General features: G+C 41.1%; 1 protein-coding gene across 5 annotated transcripts in view; it reads right to left on the reverse strand.

Moving 5' to 3' along the window:
• DIP2C (DIP2 acetate--CoA ligase C (putative)) overlaps nucleotides 1–23,303 on the reverse strand; it is a 311,707-nt gene that overhangs the window by 135,682 nt on the left and 152,722 nt on the right. For all 5 annotated transcript variants that reach the window (XR_008686670.2, XM_055431717.2, XM_055431748.2 and 2 more), the window contains 2 exons: nucleotides 15,056–15,166; nucleotides 1,360–1,485 (listed from right to left, as the gene is read on the reverse strand). Coding sequence is in view for 4 of the 5 variants with exons in the window: in XM_055431717.2 (XP_055287692.1) it covers nucleotides 1,360–1,485; nucleotides 15,056–15,166 (237 nt within the window). In the remaining variant the exon portion in view is untranslated. The remainder of the gene's footprint in view (nucleotides 1–1,359; nucleotides 1,486–15,055; nucleotides 15,167–23,303) is intronic.

Below are 23,303 nucleotides of genomic sequence, written 5' to 3' on the forward strand. Positions count from 1 at the left end.
AACAACACACACACACACACACAAAATCAAATAAATTAGGCTCAATACTTTGTGTTTCTAATAGATACCTGGACATTTAATTTTGTGCTTCATATCAGGTTTGAGGATAATAACATGTGCGTGCATACGTGCGTGCTAAGTCGCTTCAACTGTGACCCACCCTTTGCAACTCTATGGACTCCTCTGTTCATGGGATTCGCCATAAGAACACTGGAGTAGGTTGCCATGTCCTCCTCCAGGAGATCTTCCTGACACAGGGATTGAACCCACGTCTCCTGCATTGGCAGGCGGGTTCTTTACTACTAGCACCACATGATATAGATTATAATTATTTGCACAGAGTTAATTGGAGAAGGAAATGGCAACTCACTCCAGTATTCTTGCCTGGAGAATCCCAGGGACAGGGGAGCCTGGTGGGCTGCCATGTATGGGGTTGCACAGAGTCGGACACGACGGAAGTGACTTAGCAGCAGTAGCAAGTAGAGAAATTAGGTAGTTACATAAAATTCAAGATTAAACAAAAGCAGAAACGTAATGGGGATATTACCTTCAACCATGTATATCTGGGGTGGACAGACCTGTGGACCAAACTCTCTGCCTATTTTCATGACGAAGTTTTATTGGCACAGAACTACGTCTCTCACTGATATGCTGCCCTTGGCAGCTTTAGTAACTCGATGGCAAGGCAAGCAACTGTGATACCCAAAAATACTATCTGCACTTTACAGCAAAAACTGATGTCACCAGATTTAAGTAACTGCCTGAAGGTGAAAGTTTCTCAGTCATGTCCAACTCTTTGCAACCCCATGGACTAGACAATCCATGGAATTCTCCAGGCCAGAATACTGGAGTGGTTATCCTTTCCCTTCTCCTGGGGATCCTCCCAACCCACGGCTCAAACCAGGGTCTCCTGAATTGCATGCAGATTCTTTACCAACTGAGCTACCAGGGAAGTGACTGCCTAAATTTTTCAATTAATTCAATTTCTTAACAGAACATTACAACCCACTGATATTTTGAAGACTTGAGAATATGCATACACCAGTCTAAGCAGAGAAGAAATCCAACTTCTCTTGGTGTTTGAAGAATTAAATTTTATAGGACTTTAACAAAAGTCTGTATCATATTTGAGTCTAAAATCTTAAAATACATTATTTATATAGGCATTATAATGCATACATAATCATGCCAATTTTCCTTCTGAGTTTAATTTAGAGCATATACACTGTTTCTGGATTTCTGGTTCTCAAAAACCTGAATTAAAGCACCATGATTTTGAAAGCTAAAGAGACTGCAGTTGCTGGCACTAACCTAAGGCATGCTCATCCCTCTATGAAGCCAACAGGGCCTGCTGCTCACCTGGGGGTGTGTAGGCGTCCATCGAGGTCTGCACAACCAAGGACCTGCGTTTGGAAGGCATAGGCACTGCCATCTTCCTTTCTTTGTGTTTAGCGAGCGCAGCCTGGACAGCTTCTGTATGGACGTCTGAAACAAAGCGGGAGTTCAATCACTCCATTGTTTGGAGACAGCCCCAAGGCCCCAAGTTTCTCTGCCTTGTTTCTGGTCCTGTGACAGAGTCCATCTTCCTACAGACACTGTCACAAATGGAAGAGCGGGGAAGGAAGGAAAGTAAATATAAGCCTGACAGTTTGAAAGCTCCAGGAAAAGGCATTCAAATTCATTTGCAGATTTTTAACTATCTATTTCCCTGGAATCTGTATAATCATATACTGGATATAAATCTCTGTGGTGTTTTTTTTTCCTTAGTCAATGGACCTTGATCTTCAAATATTTCTTCATGGGTCACATTTTCAAGCTTCGTAATTCATTTCCATGTCTGTTAAGGGAAGTATGTACACCTTACAGGCTGTACAGGAATGATTTTAGCTAACAGTTTCTAACCATCAGTTATGGGGCAGTCCTTATATTAGGTAATCTTTGTATATTAACCCATTACATTAACTCCACCAATCTTTTTTAATGCCTGTTTTGTAAGGTAGTGGCCTCAGGACTGGGTGTGGAGAATCAGGTGGACAAGGGACTATCATGTAGGTCACTTTCTGAAGGGCCAAAGACAGATAAGAGACTGTCAAATGGGATAGGAATGGAAATCAGATAAAAAAGACTGAATGGCTACTTAATTGTGAAGCCAGGGAAGAGATCTCTTACTGGGAAATCTGAATAGTAAGGTGAGAATCTCCAAGACAGGGAAAAATCAACTCAAAGGCCCTGCACTGTGAATGAGGGTGGTGCCGGCAAGACACATACAGCACCAGGCAAGGGACCCAGGATGAGGGCTTTGCAGGAGTGGTTATAAGTCTGACAGGGAAGCATGGGGTTGATGAGTAAGAGTGGATGAGGGATCATCCTGGCTTCTGGGAAGGTGCCAGCTAGAGAATGAGAGAGGAGCCAGGAAAGTGGCCAGAAGGCAACAGTCAGGGTATGACTACACTCACCAACTTCCACACGTTCTCTGGAGGAGGCTCTCATCATTCCCATTTCACAAACAAGAAAGCAAAGGTGTAGAGCTCTCCCAATGTAACTTGTCAGTGGCAATGACCTGGTGTGAATCAGGTGTGAGCACCTCCAGGGCCCACATCTTCACCACTAACCACACTGGTCTCTAACTGCTCCTAAGAAACTCCACCCTGTAAACATTTGAGAGTCAGGGCAAACACAGACCAGCCCTCAGGCCAGATGCAGCCTGCATTCTCCCTGTAATAATATTTCACTGGAACAGCGAGGCATCATTTCTGTGTGTGTCATCTATGGCTGCTTCCATACTGTAAAGCAGGGCTGAGCAGTTGTGACGGAGACCATAATGGCCTAGAAAGCCAGAAATATTTGCTATCTGGCCCTTTACAGAAAATATTTGCCAACAATTGTTCTAGAGCATATCACATACCAAACACAATGACTTTATTATTTTTTGTTCAGATTGTGTGTGTACTGCTCTTCTCTCCTCATCTAAATTCAAAGTACTTTAAGACAAAAACCCAATTTCTGGTCACTCTTAAACTCCTAGATTGAAAACTGGTGACTGAATGACTTGAATTTACATTACTGAACAAAAGTAAAGGGCTCATTAATGAGCACACTGGTTCTCCACACATCAAACACTTTACTTTCTATATTTCTCCTTCTTAAGTTTTTGGATGTAATTTCAAATTTACAGAAAATAATCTGCAAGGATAGTACAGAGGACTCTGGTATAACTTTTACACAAACTCACCATTTATATTTGACCCCAATGCTTTCTTTACATGTGAAAATAAACTGCAGCTACCATATTTTTCTATACCTAAATATTTCAACATTATTTCCTATAAACAAAGATATTCTCTTACATAATGTGAATTCTCAAAATTGGGAAATGTAACAATGATAGACTTTGTGTATGTGTGTGCTAAGTCGCTTCAATGTGTCTCACTCTCCGCAACCCTATGGACTGCAGCCTGCCAGGCTCCTCTGTCCATGGGATACTCCAGGCAGGAATACTGGAGTAGGGTGATGTGCCCTCCTCCAAGGGATCTTCCAGCAAACAAACCTATGTCTCTTATGCCTACCTGCATTGACAGGTGGGTTCTTTACCACTAGTGCCACCGAGAAAATCCAATAATATACTATCATCATCTAATTCAAACTGCAAGTTCAAATGGTGCCAACTGTCCCAGTAACTTCCTTTGCAGTTATTCTGTCTTTCTAGTCTGTTATTCAATCCAGGACCACGGGTACATGTATTTATTAGATTTTCTTTGCCCTTGTAGATTTGGACCAGTTTCCCAGGTTCTGCATTCCATAAAACCGGCCATTTTAAAGGATCAGTCAGTTCAGTCACTCAGTTGTGTCCAACTCTTTGCAACCCCACGGACTGCAGCACACCAGGCTTCCCTGTCCATCACCAACTCCCAGAACTTATTCAAACTCAGGTCCATCGAGTCAGTGATGCCATCTAACCATCTCATCCTCTGTCGGCACCTTCTTCTCCTGCCTTCACTCTTTCCCAGCATGAAAGTCTTTTCCAATGAGTCAGTTCTTCGCATTAGGTGGCCAAAGTATTGGAGTTTGAGCTTCAACATCAGTCCTTTCAATGAATATTCAGGACTGATTTCTTTTAGGACTTTAAAGGATACAGGCCAGTTATTTTGTAGATTGTCTTCAGCCTGGGTTTTCTGATATTTCCTCATGACTAGATGCAGACCACGCATTTTAGCGGGGACTTCACATAAGTCTGTCCCCTACTGATGGAGTTAACTTTGGTCCTTAGTTAAGGTGGTGCTATAAGCTCTTCTAAAGTAAAGATGCTATTTTTCCCGCTGTGTACTAGTCTGTTTACATTTTAAAGAAGCTGCCAAAGTGATTATGTTTTGAAAATATTCATCACAAGTCTATGGCTCAACTGTCATACCTTTAATAGTGTGCGCGATGAGGAAAAATTTTTCATTTTCATGAGATTCACTCTCTTATTTTTTCCTAACTAGTACTTTTTGAATTCTGTCTATGAAATCTGTGCCTAACCCAAGGTTTGGGAAGCTTTATACTTCTACCGTTTACTCTTAGGTCCAGAATCACTTCAGCTTAATTTTTCTATGCAGTGGAGGCTGGTGTTTTACACATCTTTTTCAATTTTTCAAGTACAACCTGTTGTAGAGACTTTCCTTTCCTTATTAAACTACCCTATCTCCTTTGTCAAATATCACCTGACCATTTGTGTATGGGGATAATTCTGAACTCTCTATCTGGTACAGTAAATCCGTATGTCTAACATTTTGTTAGTTCTATACTACTTTGATTAGTACAGTTGTTGCTTTTATCAGAATATTATTTACTGGAGCCATATCACAAAGAAATTCATATTTTACTGGTTTTTTAACTGCAGAAAAAAACTTGTAAGACTCACTCTCCCAACATTTCCAGGTGGTCAGCCTAGTACTTTCAACTGCACGCACATAACTGTGCAACATACCCCAGAAGGCTCCATGCTACATGGCTACAAGTCTACATCCACCTAACAGCAGCTCACCACCTCCCTGTCCCTAGGCAATCATCATCCACCTTTCTATTCCTACAAGGTGACTATTTTCAACACCTCACATAAGTGGAATCACACAGTCGACATTCTTCTGTGACTGGTGTATTACTCAAGGCAAAATGTCCTTAAATATATGCTAGAGAATGTGTCATAATTTCCTTTCAAGGCTCAGTAGCATTCCACTGTATATACACACTGCATTTTCTTTACCCAATCATCCACAGATGGATATTTAAGTTGCTCCCACCTCCTGGCTACTGTGAATAGTGCTGCTTATAAATATCGGGTTCAAACTCCTGCTTTAGATTATTTTGGATATATAACCAGAAGTGGAATTGATAAATCATATTGGTGGTTCTATTGGGTGGGCCAAAAAATTATCTTTTCAGTAAGTTTGGGGAAGATGAAATTATGAAGTTGCCTGAAAAATGACAGAACGTAGTGGAATGAAATGGTGAATACGTTGTTCAATAAAGTTCTAGGTGAAAATGAAAAGTCCCATCTTTTGCTTAAAAACTCAAGGGACTTTTTGACCAACTCAATATATACACATCACATTTTTCTTTATCCATTCATCTGTCAATAGGCATTTGGGGTGCTTGCATGTCTTGGCTACTGTAAACAGTGGTGCTATGAACACAAGAGTGCATGTATCCTTTTAAATTATAGTTTAATGATCTTTGTTTCTAATTTCAAATTCCAATTGTTTATTGCTGGTATATAAGTGGCTTTTTTAATATTAACCTTATATTCCACAACCTTGCTATAATCACTTATGAGTTTTCAATTTTTTATTGATTCTTTAGGGCTTTCAATCACATCACTCCAAACATGTATACTTTTAATTTCCTTTCAGTTCAGTCGCTCAGTCGTGTCCGACTTAATCTCCTTTACTTAGCCTATTGCATTAGCTAAGACTTTCAGTATGGTGTTGAAAAGTAATGATGATGGGACATTTTTAGCACATTGTTGATCTTAGTGGGAAGTCTCACCACCAAATATTAACTATAATTTTTTTCATATTCTTCATCAAATTGAGGATGTTCTCCCTTATTCTTAGATTGCTGAGAATTCTTGTCATAAATGGGTACTGGATTTTGTGAAATGCTTTCTCTGCATCTATTGACAGGGTCATTTTCTTTTCTTTAGCCTGTTGATATGACAGATTACATTAACTGATTTTCCACTGTTAACCCAGCTTTGCATACCTGAAATAAATCCCATTTGGTTGTGCTGTGTAATAGTTTCTGTTTTTGGATCTGATTTGCTAATATTTTGTTGAGGAATTCTGCACCTATGTTCATGAGAGATACTAGTCTGTGGATTTCCTTTCTTGTAATATCTTTGTTTAGTTTTTGTATTAGGTTAATGCTTGCCTCATAGAATAAATTAGGAAGTATCCCCTCTGCTTTTATCTGCACAAAGAGAATACAGGACACAGGTACAACTTCTTCCATAAATGTCTAATAGACTCAGCAGTGAACCTATCTGGGCCTGGTGCTTTGGAAGGCTATTATTGTTTCAGTGTTTTTAATAGACATAGGCCGATTTAGATGGCCTCTTTCTTCTTGGGTGAGTTTTGGCAGATTGTGTCTTTCAAGGAATGGGTCATTTTCATCTAGGTTTTTGTATTTGTATTCACAGAGTTGTTTTTAATATCCCCTTGATACTCTTTTATTGTCTATGAGATTAGTAGTAATGTTAGTTTTTTCATTTCTGATATTAGTGACTTGTGTGTTTTCTATTTTTTTCTTAACCTGCCTAGAGTATCAGTTTTAATGATCTTTAAAAAAAAATAGGATTTAGGCTGGATTTTCTCTATTGCTTTGTTTTCAACTTCATTGTTTCTCCTTTTATTTATTTTCCTCTTTTAATTTACTTTCCCTACTTTTCCCTGTTTCTTAATGCTTCTTGAAACTTTTCAACTATACCATTCAATGCTGTACGTCTTCCTCTAAGCAATGCTTTTGTTACATCCCACAAATTTTGATCCTCTGTATTTTCATTTTCTCTTCAAATCAAAATATTTTAAAAATTCTTAGACTTCTTCTTTGACCCAAATTTCATTTAGCAGTGTGTGGACCTCAAATATGTGGGGATTTCCCAGTTACCTTTCTATTACTGATTTCCAGTTTAATTTCACTGTGGTCTGAGAATATACTTTGATTTCTACCAATTTCAGTGTTATGAGGTGTTTTAAGGCCCAGAATATAGTCTATCTTGGGGTATCCAGCATGAGAACGTGTATTCTGCTATTGTTGGATGTCAATTAAATCCAGTTGATTGATGCCCTTACTGACTTTCTGCCTGCTGGATCTGTCGATTATCAATACAGAGATGTTAAAGTCTTTGTCCATTTATTCTTGTTTTACTGGTTCTTGTCTCACATGTTTTTTCATATTTTGTTGTTGGGAATGTACACATTAAGGATTATTATATCTTCTTAAATAACTGACCCCTTTACAATTATGCAATGCTCCTCTTTTCTCTGAAAACTTTCCTTGCTCTGAAGTCTGCTCTACGTGAAATTAATATAGTTACTCATGCTTTTGGATTAGTGTTCGCACTGTATCTTTCTACATCTGTATCTTTCTATTTCAAGTAGATTTCTCATATAGACAATATAAGTGGGTTCTGCTTCTTACCACTCTGACAGTCTCCACCTTCTATCTGGTGTACTTAAACCACTTACTGACAAAGTTATTATTGATATACTTGGATTACTATTTACCATGTTTGTTACTGCTTTCTGTTTGTTGCATTTGTTCTTTGTCTTCCACTTTATTAGTCTTTCCTGCCTTTTCTAGCTTTAACTAAATATTTTATAGGATCCCATTCTTCTTCTCTTCTGGCATATCAATTATACTTCACGTTTAAACTGTTTTCAGTGGTTGCCCTTGAGTTTATAATATATATTTCACAATTAATCTGAGTTCATTTTCAAATAACACTACAACTCTAGGGTGGTAAGAATACCTTAAAACAGAGTATTTCTAGTTCCTGTCTCCTGTAACATTGTTTTCATTCATTCACTAATTAATATGCTATCATCACCCAAATGTTTATCTGTAACATCAATTGTGTGTGTTAGTCACTTCAGTTGTGTCTGACTCATTGCAATCCTATGGACGACAGACCACCAGGCTCCTCTGTCCATGGATTCTCCAGGCAAGAATACTGGAGAGGGTTGCCATGCCCTTCTACAGAAGATCTTCCCAACCCAGGGATTGAACTCACATCTCTTAAGACTCCTTCACTGGCAGGAGGGTTCTTTACCATTAAGAATAAGAAAAACAAAGGATTTTATCTTCATCTATTCCTTCTCTAGCATTCTTCCTTTCTTTATGCAGACGTGAGTTTCTGACCCATCCACCTTTAGTCTATCAATGAGTTAATTCTTCATTTTTGCTACAGTCTTTCTGAATTCTAGCAATGTCTTTAGTCTTTCAGAGTTTCCATTCAGTTCAGTTCAGTCGCTCAGTCGTGTCTGACTCTTTGCGACCCCATGAATCACAGCACACCAAGCCTCCCTGTCCATCACCAACACCTGGAGTTCACTCAAACTCATGTCCATCGAGTCGGTGATGCCATCCAGCCATCTCATTCTCTGTCGTCCCCGTCTCCTCCCACCCCCAATCCCTCCTAGCATCAGACTCTTTTCCAGTGAGTCAACTCATTGCATGAGGTGGCCAAAGTATTGGAGTTTCAGCTTTAGCATCAGTCCTTCCAATGAACACCCAGGATTGATCTCCTTTAGAATGGACTGGTTGGATCTCCCTGCAGTCCAAGGGACTCTCAAGAGTCTTCTCCAACACCACAGTTCAAAAGCATCAATTCTTCGGCGATCAGCTTTCTTCACAGTCCAACTCTCACATCCATACATGACCACAGGAAAAACCATAGCCTTGACTAGACGGACCTTTGTTGGCAAAGTAATGTCTCTGCTTTTTAATATGCTATTTAGGTTGGTCATAACTTTCCTTCCAAGGAGTAAGCGTCTTTTAATTTCATGGCTGCAATCAGCATCCGCAGTGATTTTGGAGCCCAAAAAAATAAAGTCTGACACTGTTTCCACTGTTTCCCCATCTATTTCCCATGAAGTGATGGGACCAGATGTCATGATCTTCGTTTTCTGAATGTTGAGCTTCAAGCCAACCTTTTCACTCTCCTCTTTCACTTTCATCAAGAGGCCTTTGAGTTCCTCTTCACTTTCTGCCATACAGGTGGTGTCATCTGCATATCTGAGGTTATTGATATTTCTCCTGATCCATGCCCAATTCTGGGGTCAGCAGTTTGCCCAATGACTTCAGTTCTTTAATGCCTCAAAGAAGGGTTGCTGGCAGGTCAAGAAACAATAGTTAGAACTGGACATGGAACAACTGACTGGTTCCAAATCGGGAAAAAAGTATTGTCACCCTGCTTATTTAACTTATATGCAGAGTACATCATGAGAAATGCCAGGCTGGATGAAACACAAGCTGGAATCAAGATTGCCAGGAGAAATATCAATAACCTCAGATATGCAGATGACACCACCCTTAAGGCAGAAAATGAAGAGGAACTAAAGAGCCTCTTGATGAAAGTGAAAGAGGATAGTAAAAATGTTGGCTTAAAACTCAACATTCAGAAAACTAAGATCATGGCATCTGGTCCCATCACTTCATGGCAAATAGATGGTAAAGCACTGGAAACAGTGAGAGATTTTATTTCCTTGGGCTCCAAAATCACTGCAGATGGTGATTGTAGCCATGAAATTAAAAGATGCTTGCTCCTTGGAAAAAAAGCTATGACCAAACCATACAACATATTAAAAAGTAGAGACATTATTTTACCAACAAAGGTCCATCTAGTCAAAGCTGTGGTTTTTCCAGTAGTCATGTATGGATGTGAGAGTTGGATTATAAAGAAAGCTGAGCGCCGAAGAATTGATGCTTTTGAACTGTGGTGTTGGAGAAGACTCTTGAGAGTCCCTTGGAATGCAAGGAGATCCAACCAGTCAACCTTAAAGGAAATCAGTCCTGAATATTCGCTGGAAGGACTGATGCTGAAGTTGAAACTCCAATACTTTGGCCACCTGATGCGAAGAACAGACTCATGGGAAAAGACCCTGATGCTGGGAAAGATTGAAGGCAGGAGAAGAAGGGGACGACAGAGGATGAGATGGTTGGATGGCATCACTGACTCAATGGACATGAGTTTGAGCAAGCTCTGAGAGTTGGTGATGGACAGGCAGGCCTGTGCTGCAGTCCACAGGGTCTCAAAGAGTCAGACATGACTGAGGGACTGAACTGAACTAAACTGAAGCCTTTTCTTGTATAAGGACGTATATGAGGATTTCTGTGCTTCCACCACATGCCCAAGTGGAAGCCAACTCTATATCCTCTATTCCACTATTTTTCTCAGTATTTTCTCATTTCTTCTTTTTGTGAACTCATTCAATTTCTCTTTTCTGGCTTCTTAAGTTAAATCATTATGTAATTTCCAGGATCTCTTCCTACCTAAGTATTTTTTTGGTAACTACTGTATCAATGTCTAAGTACTGTTATGGTGTATCCTGTAAACTGATTAATCACTTTTTTTTTTTTTTACTTGAAATACAAATCTTCTTAACACATCCCTGCTTCAACCAGGAACCTAACCCAACCCAACTACCTATACATATTTCTGAAATCCAACTCTGACTGTGTCTTTCTTCTGTTAAATGACTAGGCATAACTATCAAGCTTTATTTTTTTTTCGAAAAGCAGACCTTTAAAAACTATCTTCAGCTGCATCTTCTGCCTTCTCCTCTATTCTTACACAACCTTCGACACAACCTAGCACAGCACTATGAAAGAAAACTTTCTGCTGTGGTGGTGATTTTCCATATCTGCACTGCCCAGTATAGTAGTCATTTGTCTTAAAACGTGGCTAGTAAAAAAAAGCACAGAAACAGAATTTCAAATCTTATTTACTTTCATTAACTTAAATATAAAATTTCTCTTGTGCATACTGACCACCATGCTAGATGATTCAGCTTGACACAGACAGAGCTTATCTTTCACTAGGAATGCTAAGTGGAGCATGCAGTTTAAGTCTTCTAAGTAAGAAAATATTATTTTCTGATTTATACCCCGAAATTGATGAAAACGTTTAAAGTTTTACTTATGGGATTAATGCTTTGATATTTACTGAATTAGAAAGGAAACTGAAAAACTTTTTAAAATACACAACTTCATAATCTGGGATTCCACTGACTGTAAGAATAATAATCATCATGTCAGGCAGCCTCTGGAAAAACCCACTGTACATTCACAAAAGAATGAGACTAAAAGAGGCAAGTAATGTGTTAGTATTATCCTGGAAATGGCTTGTTCTCACGGACTTTCCTGAAAGGGTCTTGAATCGCTCTTCCTCCTGGAGGAAAACAGCACTGCATGACATTCGAGCTGGAATGAGCACAAGGTAGATGTTTTCTAGGTACTTGGTAAATGCCTATTTATTCATTCACTTTCCAAATCAAATTTTAGTTCCCAAAGGAAATTATTTAAAAAGAGAGGTACACATTACTCTATAAAGAATTCCAGTAGGAGTTCATTACCATGTAAGGCAATGGGTTTAGAAATGAAAATATATAGCCAAGAGATATTAAGTCTGTGGCTATATGGTTGACCAGATTGACTGTTAATTAGGTCAACTGTCTAAAGGATAACAGAATTACCTCTTGGCTGATAAATTTGGTCATTGAAACAACTAAAGTAACTCTACTGCAAGTGGTCAAAGAATTTTAGAAAGCAAAATATTCTGAGAGTTACAAAACCTTTTCTCTTAAACGTCGTATATCTTCTGTGCTGGTACAGGAGAAAATAAAATCCTGAAACATGTCCACTCAAAACAGATTAAAACAAGCTTCTAAGATTTTATACCACTTTAAAAAAACAATATATGAGCATAAACTCTAAAAGAAAGTAACTTAGCATTGAAATGCCTAAATTAAGAAAACTACACAATGGAGTATTACTCAGCAATTAAAAAGAATACATTTGAATCAGTTCTAATGAGGTGGATGAAACTGGAGCCTATTATACAGAGTGAAGTAAGCCAGAAAGAAAAACACCAATACAGTATATTAACGCATATATATGGAATTTAGAAAGATGATAACGATAACCCTGTATACGAGACAGCAAAAGAGACACAGATGTATAGAACAGTCTTTTGGACTCTGGGAGAGGGCGAGGGTGGGATGATTTGGGAGAATGGCATTGAAACACGTATATTATCATATGTGAAATGAATCGCCAGTCCACGTTTGATGCATGATACAGGATGCTCGGGGCTGGTGTACTGGGAAGAACCAGAGGGATGGGATGGGGAGGGAGGTGGGAGAGGGATTCAGGATGGGGAACCCATGTACACCCAGGGCAGATCCATATCAATGTATGGCAAAACCAATACAGTAATGTAAAGTAATTAGCCTCCATTAAAATAAATAAATTTAAAAAAAAAAGAAAACTAAATAGAGCATTTTAAAACCAGGAAACAGCAGATAATGACATAACGAAGGAGACTATCAAATGAGCCCAGGGATGCCCCAAAGGCCCTCCTTAGCTTTCCTCTAGGGTGGATGTCGGTCCTATATGATGGTGGCACTAAGTCAGTTAAAGAAAATGAGAACTCAGCTGAGCTTTCAAAAGCACATGGAAAGATCTTCTGGATATGTATGCTCCTTAAAACTAAGCATTCATTATTTATTCAAAATTGAGAGTGTAAATTTTTTTAAAAATTTAAAACTATATATGGAATAATATTTTTCACATCTTACATAATAATTGAAGGAATACCTGAACCATTTTTCATGTATTCTCTACATAGTAAGTAAATAGCTGGGGCATATTCCACCACCTTTAACCTACAAATGGGAAACTGAATTCTGGAATGGCAGACCCAGAGAGGATCATCTATACAGCTGTACAATCTAGACATCCCAAGGTCACCAAAACCCCCTCTCTCACACACCCATGCCTTAACTCACCACATCTCACGTCTCACTGGCACTGACTCATACCCTGTACAAATACCTCAGGTGTCCAGGGGCTTCCAGATCCTCTCTTCTAACTCACACTCCACAGTGCTACCAAAGCCATCTCCAAACCCCAACTTGCTCCAATTGTGACTCTGCTTAAAACCTTTGAATGGAACCCTATCATCTTCAGGATAAAGTCCAAGTGCCAGAAGATGCAGATGAGAGTGAGCACTTGTCTACTGACTGTCTATGCGCATGCCTACACATATGTCCGTGTGTGTGTACATGTGGGTCTCTACCTGCATGTCTCCCGTATGTGTGACTATGTACATGTACCTACGTGTGTGTGCATGATACATAAAATGCACAACAGAATCATGACAAGGGAGTAAATCTTAGCATTCCACAGCAAGCGGACAGCACATATGTATGTGCTGCTGCTGCTAAGTCACTTCAGTCGTGTCCGACTCTGTGTGACCCCATAGACGGAAGCCCACCAGGCTCCCCCATCCCTGGGATTTTCCAGGCAAGAACACTGGAGTGGGTTGCCATTTCCTTCTCCAATGTGTGAAAGTGAAAAGTGAAAGTGAAGTCACTCAGTCGTGTCTGACGCCTAGCAACCCCACGGACTGCAGCCTACCAGGCTCCTCCATCCATGTATGTGTTAACCTTCTAAATAATCTGAAAAGGGCCTCTGAGATGCCTGAATAAAGTACAACAAGCTCTTGGTATGTGCTAGGATAAAACTACCTATGAAAACACAGAATGTAAACTTGGTTACAAACCTCTGCCTTCATTCCACCCCCACACATTGTCCCAGGCATCAGGCCTGAGACAGCCAAGAAGGCAGAAGGAGCAGCAGTGAAGCTGTACTGGCCTTCTTCCTAGTTTCTCCAGTCCATTCTTTTTGCTTCTGCACATAAAGATTCCTGATGCCATAAAGTCTGTTTTATGCCATCTTCCCATCTAGAAAGGAGAGCTGGGCCAGGAAGTCAAGCACACAGCTCCTGAGCTTGGTGGGAAGGGTGTCAGCTTATCCTTCAAGACCCCAGTAAGGGAAAGACTCACAACACTGAGAGGCTCACAGGGCTGATCCACCCGCCTCCATGTGAAGTAGCTGAGCTACTTCACTTTTCTCAGTCTCAGCTTCTTTTTCTGCAGCATGAAACAGCCATATGTATGTCACCTTTCTGTTATAAAAACCAACTGAGGTAACACCATTGCAAGTACTTGAAAATATAAAGTGATATATAAATGTTATAGTTTGGACTGTCATCATCAGCAATCCACATGTACCCTGAACTGTTGTCCCAGCAACAACACTTACTGATAATTTTCTTTAGAAAAAATTATAGTTAGGAAATCAGTAAAAAACAACTGGAATCCAGATGGTGGCGGAAAAAATACTCAAAAAGTTAAACATTAATCACAATACAACCTTCCTGATGCTAAATTAATGGAAGAAACTTAAGCCTGTCAAGCCCAGATGACTGCTATAAAGCAAAATTATGAAGACAGCATTCTTATACACAACGTCGTAAAACACAAAGGAAATAAACAACATACAAATTATTAAGAATTTTATTTATTTTTTGAAAACTCTACTTGAAAAACAAATCACTGAGGTTAAGAGAAGGAAAAAATACTAGCAACCAAGATAGGAACAGTAAAACCAAGGTTTTTGAAACCAGTGTTAAACTTTGTAACACCTAAAAAATGAGCAAAATTTGGCTTACAAAAGGTTACTACATTTTAAATTATTGTAACATTCTAAATAATAATGGACACTATCTTAAAAATATAAAGAGTTACTTTTTACTGAATTTTATTGTGTGCCCTGGAGGGTGTATCTATGTCTGAGGTAAGAGGTCATCTGCACATCACAATCAGCCACAAACACACCCGAACACACTGCTGTGCATTCACACAGCTTCTGCAAACATGTGTCCACTCGTGTGTTTCACCACCACCCACATTACATCTGGCAATATGCAGTAATTGTAATACATCGAGCTTACCTGACCGATAGCGCTCATCTCGTGACCCTGAGGACCTTCGGCGGTGATAGCGAGAGGCAGAGGAAGGAGTAACTGGAGCCCGGCGCTCTGGAGGCAAAGCTTGATCCACCCCTGGGTCAAGGAAAACAGCAAAGTAAGGTGAGGTTGACTGGAAGTTGGAGTTAACTAACTTTGCCAAGCAAAGCATCTAGCGGAATAAAACCCTGACTCTCTGTTTTCCCACAGCCAAGCTAAAGCACACAGGGGAGTGGGCATGGAAGGCTGGGACAGCCCAGATGAGGAACAGGAAAGGAAGCACCAGTCCAGGCTCCTTCCTGTAACAAACGCCTGTTATGTGCACGTGAAGTAATGCAGAGTAAGCCACAACAACAATTTTTAAAATTATAATTATCATTAAAGTAAAAGTAACTGTAAATAAGTCTTGCAGAGTATTTTTATAATCCAGGTTGCCAGGACTGAACATAAACTTTCACCTTTCTTCATTCAAAATTTCAAACTCTTGCAACCTTACTCTACTTGATGCTAAACAACTGGACAAGCCATATATCAACATAGCTTTGAAGAATTACCAAAACTGTTAAAATCATCAGATAAAAATGATTCAGTATCTGGCCAAAAGCTGACCTAACTCTGGCCAATATGATAGCTATTCAGAAACAGAGTAGCCAGAGTCACAATCCAGAGAAAATTACTAGGTGCTACAGGAGAGAAATAGATGGGAAAACAGTGTCAGACTTTATTTTATTACTTTTGGGGGCTCCAAAATCACTGCAGATGCTGATTGTAGCCAGGAAATTAAAAGACGCTTACTCCTTGGAAGGAAAGTTATGACCAACCTAGATAGCATATTAAAAAGCAGAGACATTACTTTGCCAACCAAGATCCATCTAGTCAAGGCTATGGTTTTTCCAGTGGTCATGTATGGATGTGAGAGTTGGACTGTGAAGAAAGCTGATCGCCGAAGAATTGATGCTTTTGAACTGTGGTGCTGGAGAAGACTCTTGAGAGTCCCTTGGACTGCAAGGAGTTCCAACCAGTCCATTCTAAAGGAGATCAATCCTGGGTGTTCCTTGGAAGAACTGATGCTAAAGCTGAAACTCCAATACTTTGGCCACCTCATGCGACGAGTTGACTTACTGGAAAAGACTCTGATGCTGGGAGAGATTGGGGGTGGGAGGAGAAGGGGACGACAGAGAATGAGATGGCTGGATGGCATCACCGACTCTATGGACATGAGTTTGAGTGAACTCTGGGAGTTGGTGATGGATAGGGAGGCCTGGCGTGCTGTGATTCATGGGGTCGCAAAAAGTCGGACACGACTGAGCGACTGAACTGAACTGAACAGGAGAGATTTAATTACCACAGTTCAGAATAAGGAAATGCTGAGCATTAAAGAGTAACTGCTGCTTCTTCAGAAAAGGGCCAGTAATACTTGACAGAAAGTGAATCAGAAAAAGCAATCTTAACCCAAAACTGTCTAGTCCCTGGGTTTACCGTGATGGCTCCACAAGAGCTAGCTACTCATCCTTGAGGTTTAATATTTCTCTTACACTGGTGACTTTTAAACCTCATTTCTTCACAGAATGTCTGTGGACCCCACATATTACATTTGCAATATTAGAACTGCAGAAAAGTACACTGTACACTGCAGCTCTGTGCTAGGTTCCATGAGTCCTCCATCTAGCAAGTGTGTTAACGTCATTGTCATTAATTAACGGTTCTTGTCACTAAACCATTCAAGTTTTTCTCCAAGTTTTTCTCAAATTATTGCTACAAATGATCTTTGAAAGAATTACTTTATATTTTTTATCAAACAGATGCACATAATTTATGAAATCAAAGAGTACTATTAAGTCTCATAGGAAAATAGTAGTTACCTGGCGCTTACATTATTGAACCTTAGCATTCTAAGCAACATTAATCGTATATTTAAAATTTTTTAAATTTATTTGTATAAATGTATTTATTTGAAAATTATGTACAATCATTGCCTTTCATGCCAATTACTGTTGAGAAGTTAAATTATTTTATCTTTAATTGCAGGATAATTGCTTAACGATGTTGTGTTGGTTTCTGTCATACATTAACAGTAACCAGCCATGGGTATACATATGTACACATATGTCCCATCCCTCTTGAACCTCCCTCCCATCTCTCACCCCATCCCACCACCCTTCTAGACTGTCAGAGAGCACCGGGCTGAGCTCCCTGCATCATACAGCAAATTCCCACTATCTGTTTTACATACGGTAGTGCATCTGTTTCAGTGCTACTCTCTCAATTCGTCCCACCTTCTCCTTCCCACTCTGTGTCCACAAGTCTGTTCTCTACGTCTGCGTCTCTATTACTGCCCTGCAAAAAGGGTTAGGGATAATCATTGCCTTTCATGTTAATCACTGTCAAGAAGTTAAATTATTAAATGTGAATCTGATGCTATAATCTTTATGCAAATCTGTTTTTTTTTTTCTTCTCTCCTCTGTCACCTTTTACACCGTTTTTTACATTAGGAGCTGCAAGCAAGCATTACGCTCTGCAGCAGGGGCATTACCAGATCTATTTCCAGTAGGTCTTTTACCCAGGCTATTCCATTTGCCCAAAGAAGAAAGGTCCAGTCTCTTGCCTGTGATTAAGCACAGTATTCATCACCAGGATGCAGCTGTTCTCCCTCTCCAGCACTGTGCTCTGATTTAGGGCCTCTGGTGTAGTACTGCCTGGGTGTCCCTGACTCTGGAGACTCTTAGTTCCCTTTCTCCAGACAGCAAACTTCTCTGCAGGAACGCAGAAGAAATGATCACCTGTTGCCTAGAAGCTATGCCTACCCACAACGCCCAGCATCATGGTTTCATCAGCCCATTCATCTGCTGCCTTCTTCGCCGTGGCTAAGTAAGGTGCCTCTAATCATCAACCTTATAGAGCCTAAAAACATGTCATTATTTCTCCATTCTCTTGTCCTAGCAATTCATACTTTATCCATTTACTGACATCACAGGGCAGTTCTGGGAAGAGACAGAGCTAACACACACTGTCAAGCTGCCAAGATTAAACAGTGCCTCACACACACACACGCACACATTTAGCTTCCAATCTCAGTACTGTTATCCATCAACTCCTTTAATATATGCTTCCTGGAATTAGTTTCAAACTTGACCCTTACAGGTCCAGAGGTGGCCGTATCCCTCCTCTGGGAAGTGCAGTCATAGCACCTGCAGACCAGTTATCAGTTCAGTCACTCAGTCATGTCCGACCCTTTGTGACCCCATGGACTGCAGCACACCAGGCTTCCTTGTCCATCATCAACTCCCAGAGCTTGCCCAAACTCATATCCATTGAGTCCACGATGCCATCCAACCATCTCACCCTCTGTCGTCCCCTTCTCCTCCTGCCTTCAATCTTTCCCAGCATCAGGGTCTTTTCCAATGAGTCAGTTCTTCACATCAGGTGTCCTAAGGATTGGAACTTCAGCTTCAGCATCAGTCCTTCCAATGAATACTCAGGACTGATTTCCTTTAGGATTGACTGGTGGATCTCCTTGCAGTCCAAGGGACTCTCAAAGAGTTTTCTCCAACACCACAGTTCAAAAGCATCAATTCTTTGGCGATCAGCTTTCATTATGGTCCAACTCTCACATCCTTACATGAACTTCCGGAAAAACCACAGCTTTGATTAGATGGACCTTTGTTGGTAAAGTAATGCCTCTGCTTTTTAATAGGCTGTCCAGGTTTGGCATAGCTTCTCTTCCAAGGAGCAAGCATCTTATAGATGCAGTCACCATCTGCAGTGATTTTGGAGCCCAAGAAAATAAAGTCTCTCACTCTTCCCAGTGCTTCCCCATCTATTTGCCATGAAGTGATGGGACCAGAAGCCATGATCTTAGTTTTCTGAATGTTAAGTTTTAAGCCAACTTTTTCACTGTCCTCTTTCACTTTCATCAAGAGACTCTTTAGTTCCTCTTCACTTTCTGCCATAAAGGTGTTATCATCTGCATATCCGAGGTTATGATATTTCTCCCAGCAATCTTGATTTCAGCTTGTGTTTCATCCAGCCTGACATTTCGCATGGTATGCTCTGCATATAAGTTAAATAACCAGGGTGACAATATACAGCCCTGACATACTCCTTTCCCAATTTGGAACCAATCGGTTGTTCCATGTCCAGTTCTAACTGTTGCTTCTTGACCTACATACAGATTTCTCAGAAGGCAGGTAAGGTGGTCTGGTATTCCCACCTGTTGAAGAATTTTCCACAGTTTGTTGTGATCCACACAGTCAAAAGCTTTGTCATAGTCAATGAAGCAGAAGTAGATGTTTTTCTGAAATTCTCTTGCTTTTTCAATGATCCAATGGATGTTGGCAATTTGATTTCTGGTTCCTCTGCATTTTCTAAATCAGACCAGCTATATAACATGTAACTTAGTGCTCACCTGCTATGGACCCTACGCTAAAGAGTTTACAACCCAAGGTTTTAAAAGCTTTAAAAAGAAAATGAATAAATTAGATAAAATGAGAATAGCTTCAATAAGTCACCAGCCTCAGAACATTAAAAGATATTAAAATATAAGTGTGCATATTTCACATATTGGTTTTTGCCTGACCTCACTAGGAATGAAATTTGAGGTAGCTTAAACACACTTCAGTTAACTGCTGCTGCTGTTGCTGCTAAGTCGCTTCAGTCGTGTCCGACTCTGTGCAACCCCATAGACGGCAGCCCACCAGGCTGTCCCATCCCTGGGATTCTCCAGGCAAGAACACTGGAGTGGGTTGCCATTTCCTTCTCCAATGCGTGAAAGTGAAAAGTGAAAGTGAGGTCGCTCAGTCGTATCCAACTAAGTGACCCCATGGACTGCAGCCTACCAGGCTCCTCCATCCATGGGATTTTCTAGGCAAGAGTAAGGGAGTGGCTTGCCATTGCCTTCTCAGTTAACTAAGCAACTGCAAATTAGAATGACCTGGTACACAGGAGAACCTGGGGCAATAACCAAGGGGTCCTGCCTGTTGCCCACTGTAAGAGGAGGTGACCACATGCTGCTGGTGGGATGGGCTGCCTCCTAGCAAGAGTAAAACAATAATCAGTAAAACGCACAGTTACAGCCCAGTATTCAGCACTGCTGGGGTCTCACGCTCAGGCATCCCTGAAACCTAGTTCTCAGGACAGCCCAAAATGGCCAGTGTGTCTTCGATAGAAGGAAGGGTGCCCCAAGGAAGGTGGGGTAACTGTCCAGAAACACGCAACACAAGGTGGATTAAGAAAAAAATTCTTCTCAGGTAAAAACATGACAGAGATCAAGACTGGATCTCTTCTCCCACAAACACTGATCAAGCACCACTTGCTTCAGATCCCACATGAACTGAGGGCAATGCATCTGGACAACACCATGCTCTGAAGATGGTGCCCCAACCTGCTGCCGGCACAGTTTGTGACCCTGGGCCTCAGTTTCCCATCTTTAGGCAGCACTGACAGGTACAGCCAATGCTTTACAGCACTGGTGTAAGCACTGTATATTTACTAAATTATTAACATAGTTGTATGAGACAGGCTTCTGACATTTCACTGGGAGCAATCGAAGGCCCAGAACTGTGTCTGTGCCACTCCAGCAGTGCCCATCCATGTGTGATGGGCACCCCTTCCTGGTGCACTCAAAGCCAGGCAGAGGCCAGGCCCCTGAAGCAGAGGCTCCCTGCTGTTCAGTGCTGCACTCCAAATGTAGTGGTCACTTGTCACACAGACCAAGTCCAGCTAGTACTCTGAATCTGGGAAGAGGTATTTTTGTTATCTCACCACAAAACTACTGTTCAACCAGCAGTCTTATAAAGAGAGATGGGAACTGCTACAATTCCAGACTGTTACCCAGTAACAAACTCAGAGCAGCTGAAAGCTGCTGAGGTTGTGTGACAAAGGTGTGTGCATGGATCCTCACTTTGGACACGTTAAGGGACTCTTAACAGGCAGAAAAGGCAACAACTGTCTGGCTATCTGCCTGCAGCTGAGTGCTGCCCTGGCTCACAGAAGGAACTCAGGAAGCACTGTTGAACCAGTAAGTAAAACATTTAAGGCTCATGCAGAGGGCTGCAACACATCAATTCATACACAAGTCAGTGAGTTTTTGTTCCATCTAGAATTGCAATGGGACTCTAAATAAAACTCTTCATCGGAGAGGGGAGAGCAGAGATGCATGAGAGAAAAAGAGGAAACAAAAGGACAGCACAGGAGAGACTAAAACACAGCTGTCCACACCTTGGAGTGTGCGCCCTCCTAGGACTTCCATTTATGCACGTGGCACATCCCCAGCCCATTCTCAGACACCCCCATCCTTCCCAGCTCCTTTATTCCCTACCCTGCACTTTATTCTCAAGGTTAAAAGTTCACTGCCCTAACCCTTCACAGTCAGATGCCACCTGCTGCTCCAAGCACCTGCCTCTCCACCCCCAGGACCACTGCAGCCATGAACGTCAGTCTCTCTTCAATCCAACCAGGCTATGCCTGGTTCATGCCTCTGCACCCTGTGGACCCCAGAGCCGAGGACCAGGCTCCTTCCCTGACCGCCAGCCTCTCTCCACCTCACACTCCTGCCTCCAGGTTCCTGTCACAGAGAAACAGGTGCTGTTCCCAAGTTCTTGACCTGCTTATCACCACTCACTCCTCCAGATGCTTTTTCCTCTGCAGAGCTGAAAACTTTGTTTGAGCTCAAGGGGTAGAAAGCAGAGAAATAAGCCTTTTTTTAAAATTAGAATGTCAGTTACTTTCAACATATGTTTAAGAAAGGTTCCCTGAAACTAACTTAATAATGTAAAACAACTATACTTCAATTAAAAAAGGCTCCTCAAAGAAAACCCTAACAGCACAGTTCTGGCACCTAAACAATCCACCAATTTCAGATTATTAAACAAATGCAGTCATTTTATTAACACTATGGTAAACCAGACACTAGAAATCACAGTAATTGTAAGAATAACCCAAGAATAAGGCCTATAGGGGCTGATCCATTCATCATGACACAACGGTGCACTACAGGCCAGAAAACCTGCAGTACAGACACCATATAGTTGTTCAGAATATTAAATGTTCTAGAAAAAGTCAGTATTTCTAAATTCAGATAGTAAGAGAAAAACACTTAAAAAACACCTTGGTTTTCAACAGTTTTAAAAGGAATCATTAAGGACATGTAAAACAAAGATCTTGGTCCAAATTCTGGTCTTATTTCAACTGCAGACAAATCACTGCACCTCTAAACCTTGGGTCCCACACATGCTGGGGTGGGGTGCAGACATGGACACAGTAATACAGAGTGACTGTTACTCCCAGGACCCTCATCGTGACTCAAGGCTCTCTGCTCCCCACCTACAGCGTTCATGGATCTCAGCATTCTGCAACTTCACTGGGCACGCCAAGGGCTCTCACTTAAGTGAAAATATGAACTAGATAGTTGGTAAAATTGCCGAGGATCTTTCCATATTTGTACACCGGCAAGTTCTGAATCCTCCCATTCTCTTCTAGCACATAATTATACTTTGCTTCCCACAACAGAGTGAAGTGAAAGTCGCTCAGTCGTGTCTGACTCTTTGCGATCCCATGGACTATACATACAGTCCATGGAATTCTCCAGGCCAGAATACTGGAGTGGGTAGCCTTTCCCTTCTCCAGGGGATCTTCCCAAGCCAGGGATCGAACCCAGGTTGCCCACATTGCAGGCGGATTCTTTACCAGCTGAGCCACCAGCAAAGCCCAAGAATACTGGGATTTATTTCTAAAACAAGTGCAATCAAGGACCTTGCCAGAAAATGAACAGCACAACTGTAGTACAGGTAAGAAATTTACTCCTTTCATTTCATACTGACTCAAGTCAGAACAGCACAAAACAGACAGAAGCTTCACCATCACCACCGAAACATCTCCCCAACCATGCGGGCCTGATTCTTACATTATTGTCACTCGAGTCTACTTACCCTCCACCAGCATAAAGCCTTGCCAAAAATCAGTATAAATTTGTTAACCATTTTCCTATTCATGTTTAATGTGCGTAGGGACTCATGCCTGAAAGGTGCTTCCCTGATAGCTCAGTTGGTGAAGAATCCACCTGCAATGCAGGAGACCCCAGTTCAATTCTGGGTTGGGAAGATCCGCTGGAGAAGGGATAGGCAACCCACTCCAGTATTCTTGGGCTTCTCTTGTGGCTCAGCTGGTAAAGAATCCACCTGCAATGCAGGTGACCTGGGTTCGATCCCTGGCTTGGGAAGATCCCCTGGAGAAGGGA

The sequence above is a fragment of the Moschus berezovskii genome, chromosome 15 (assembly GCF_049115385.1).
Source record: "Moschus berezovskii isolate FMDL1 chromosome 15, NW_MosBer_1.0, whole genome shotgun sequence".
Lineage (NCBI taxonomy): Eukaryota > Metazoa > Chordata > Mammalia > Artiodactyla > Moschidae > Moschus > Moschus berezovskii.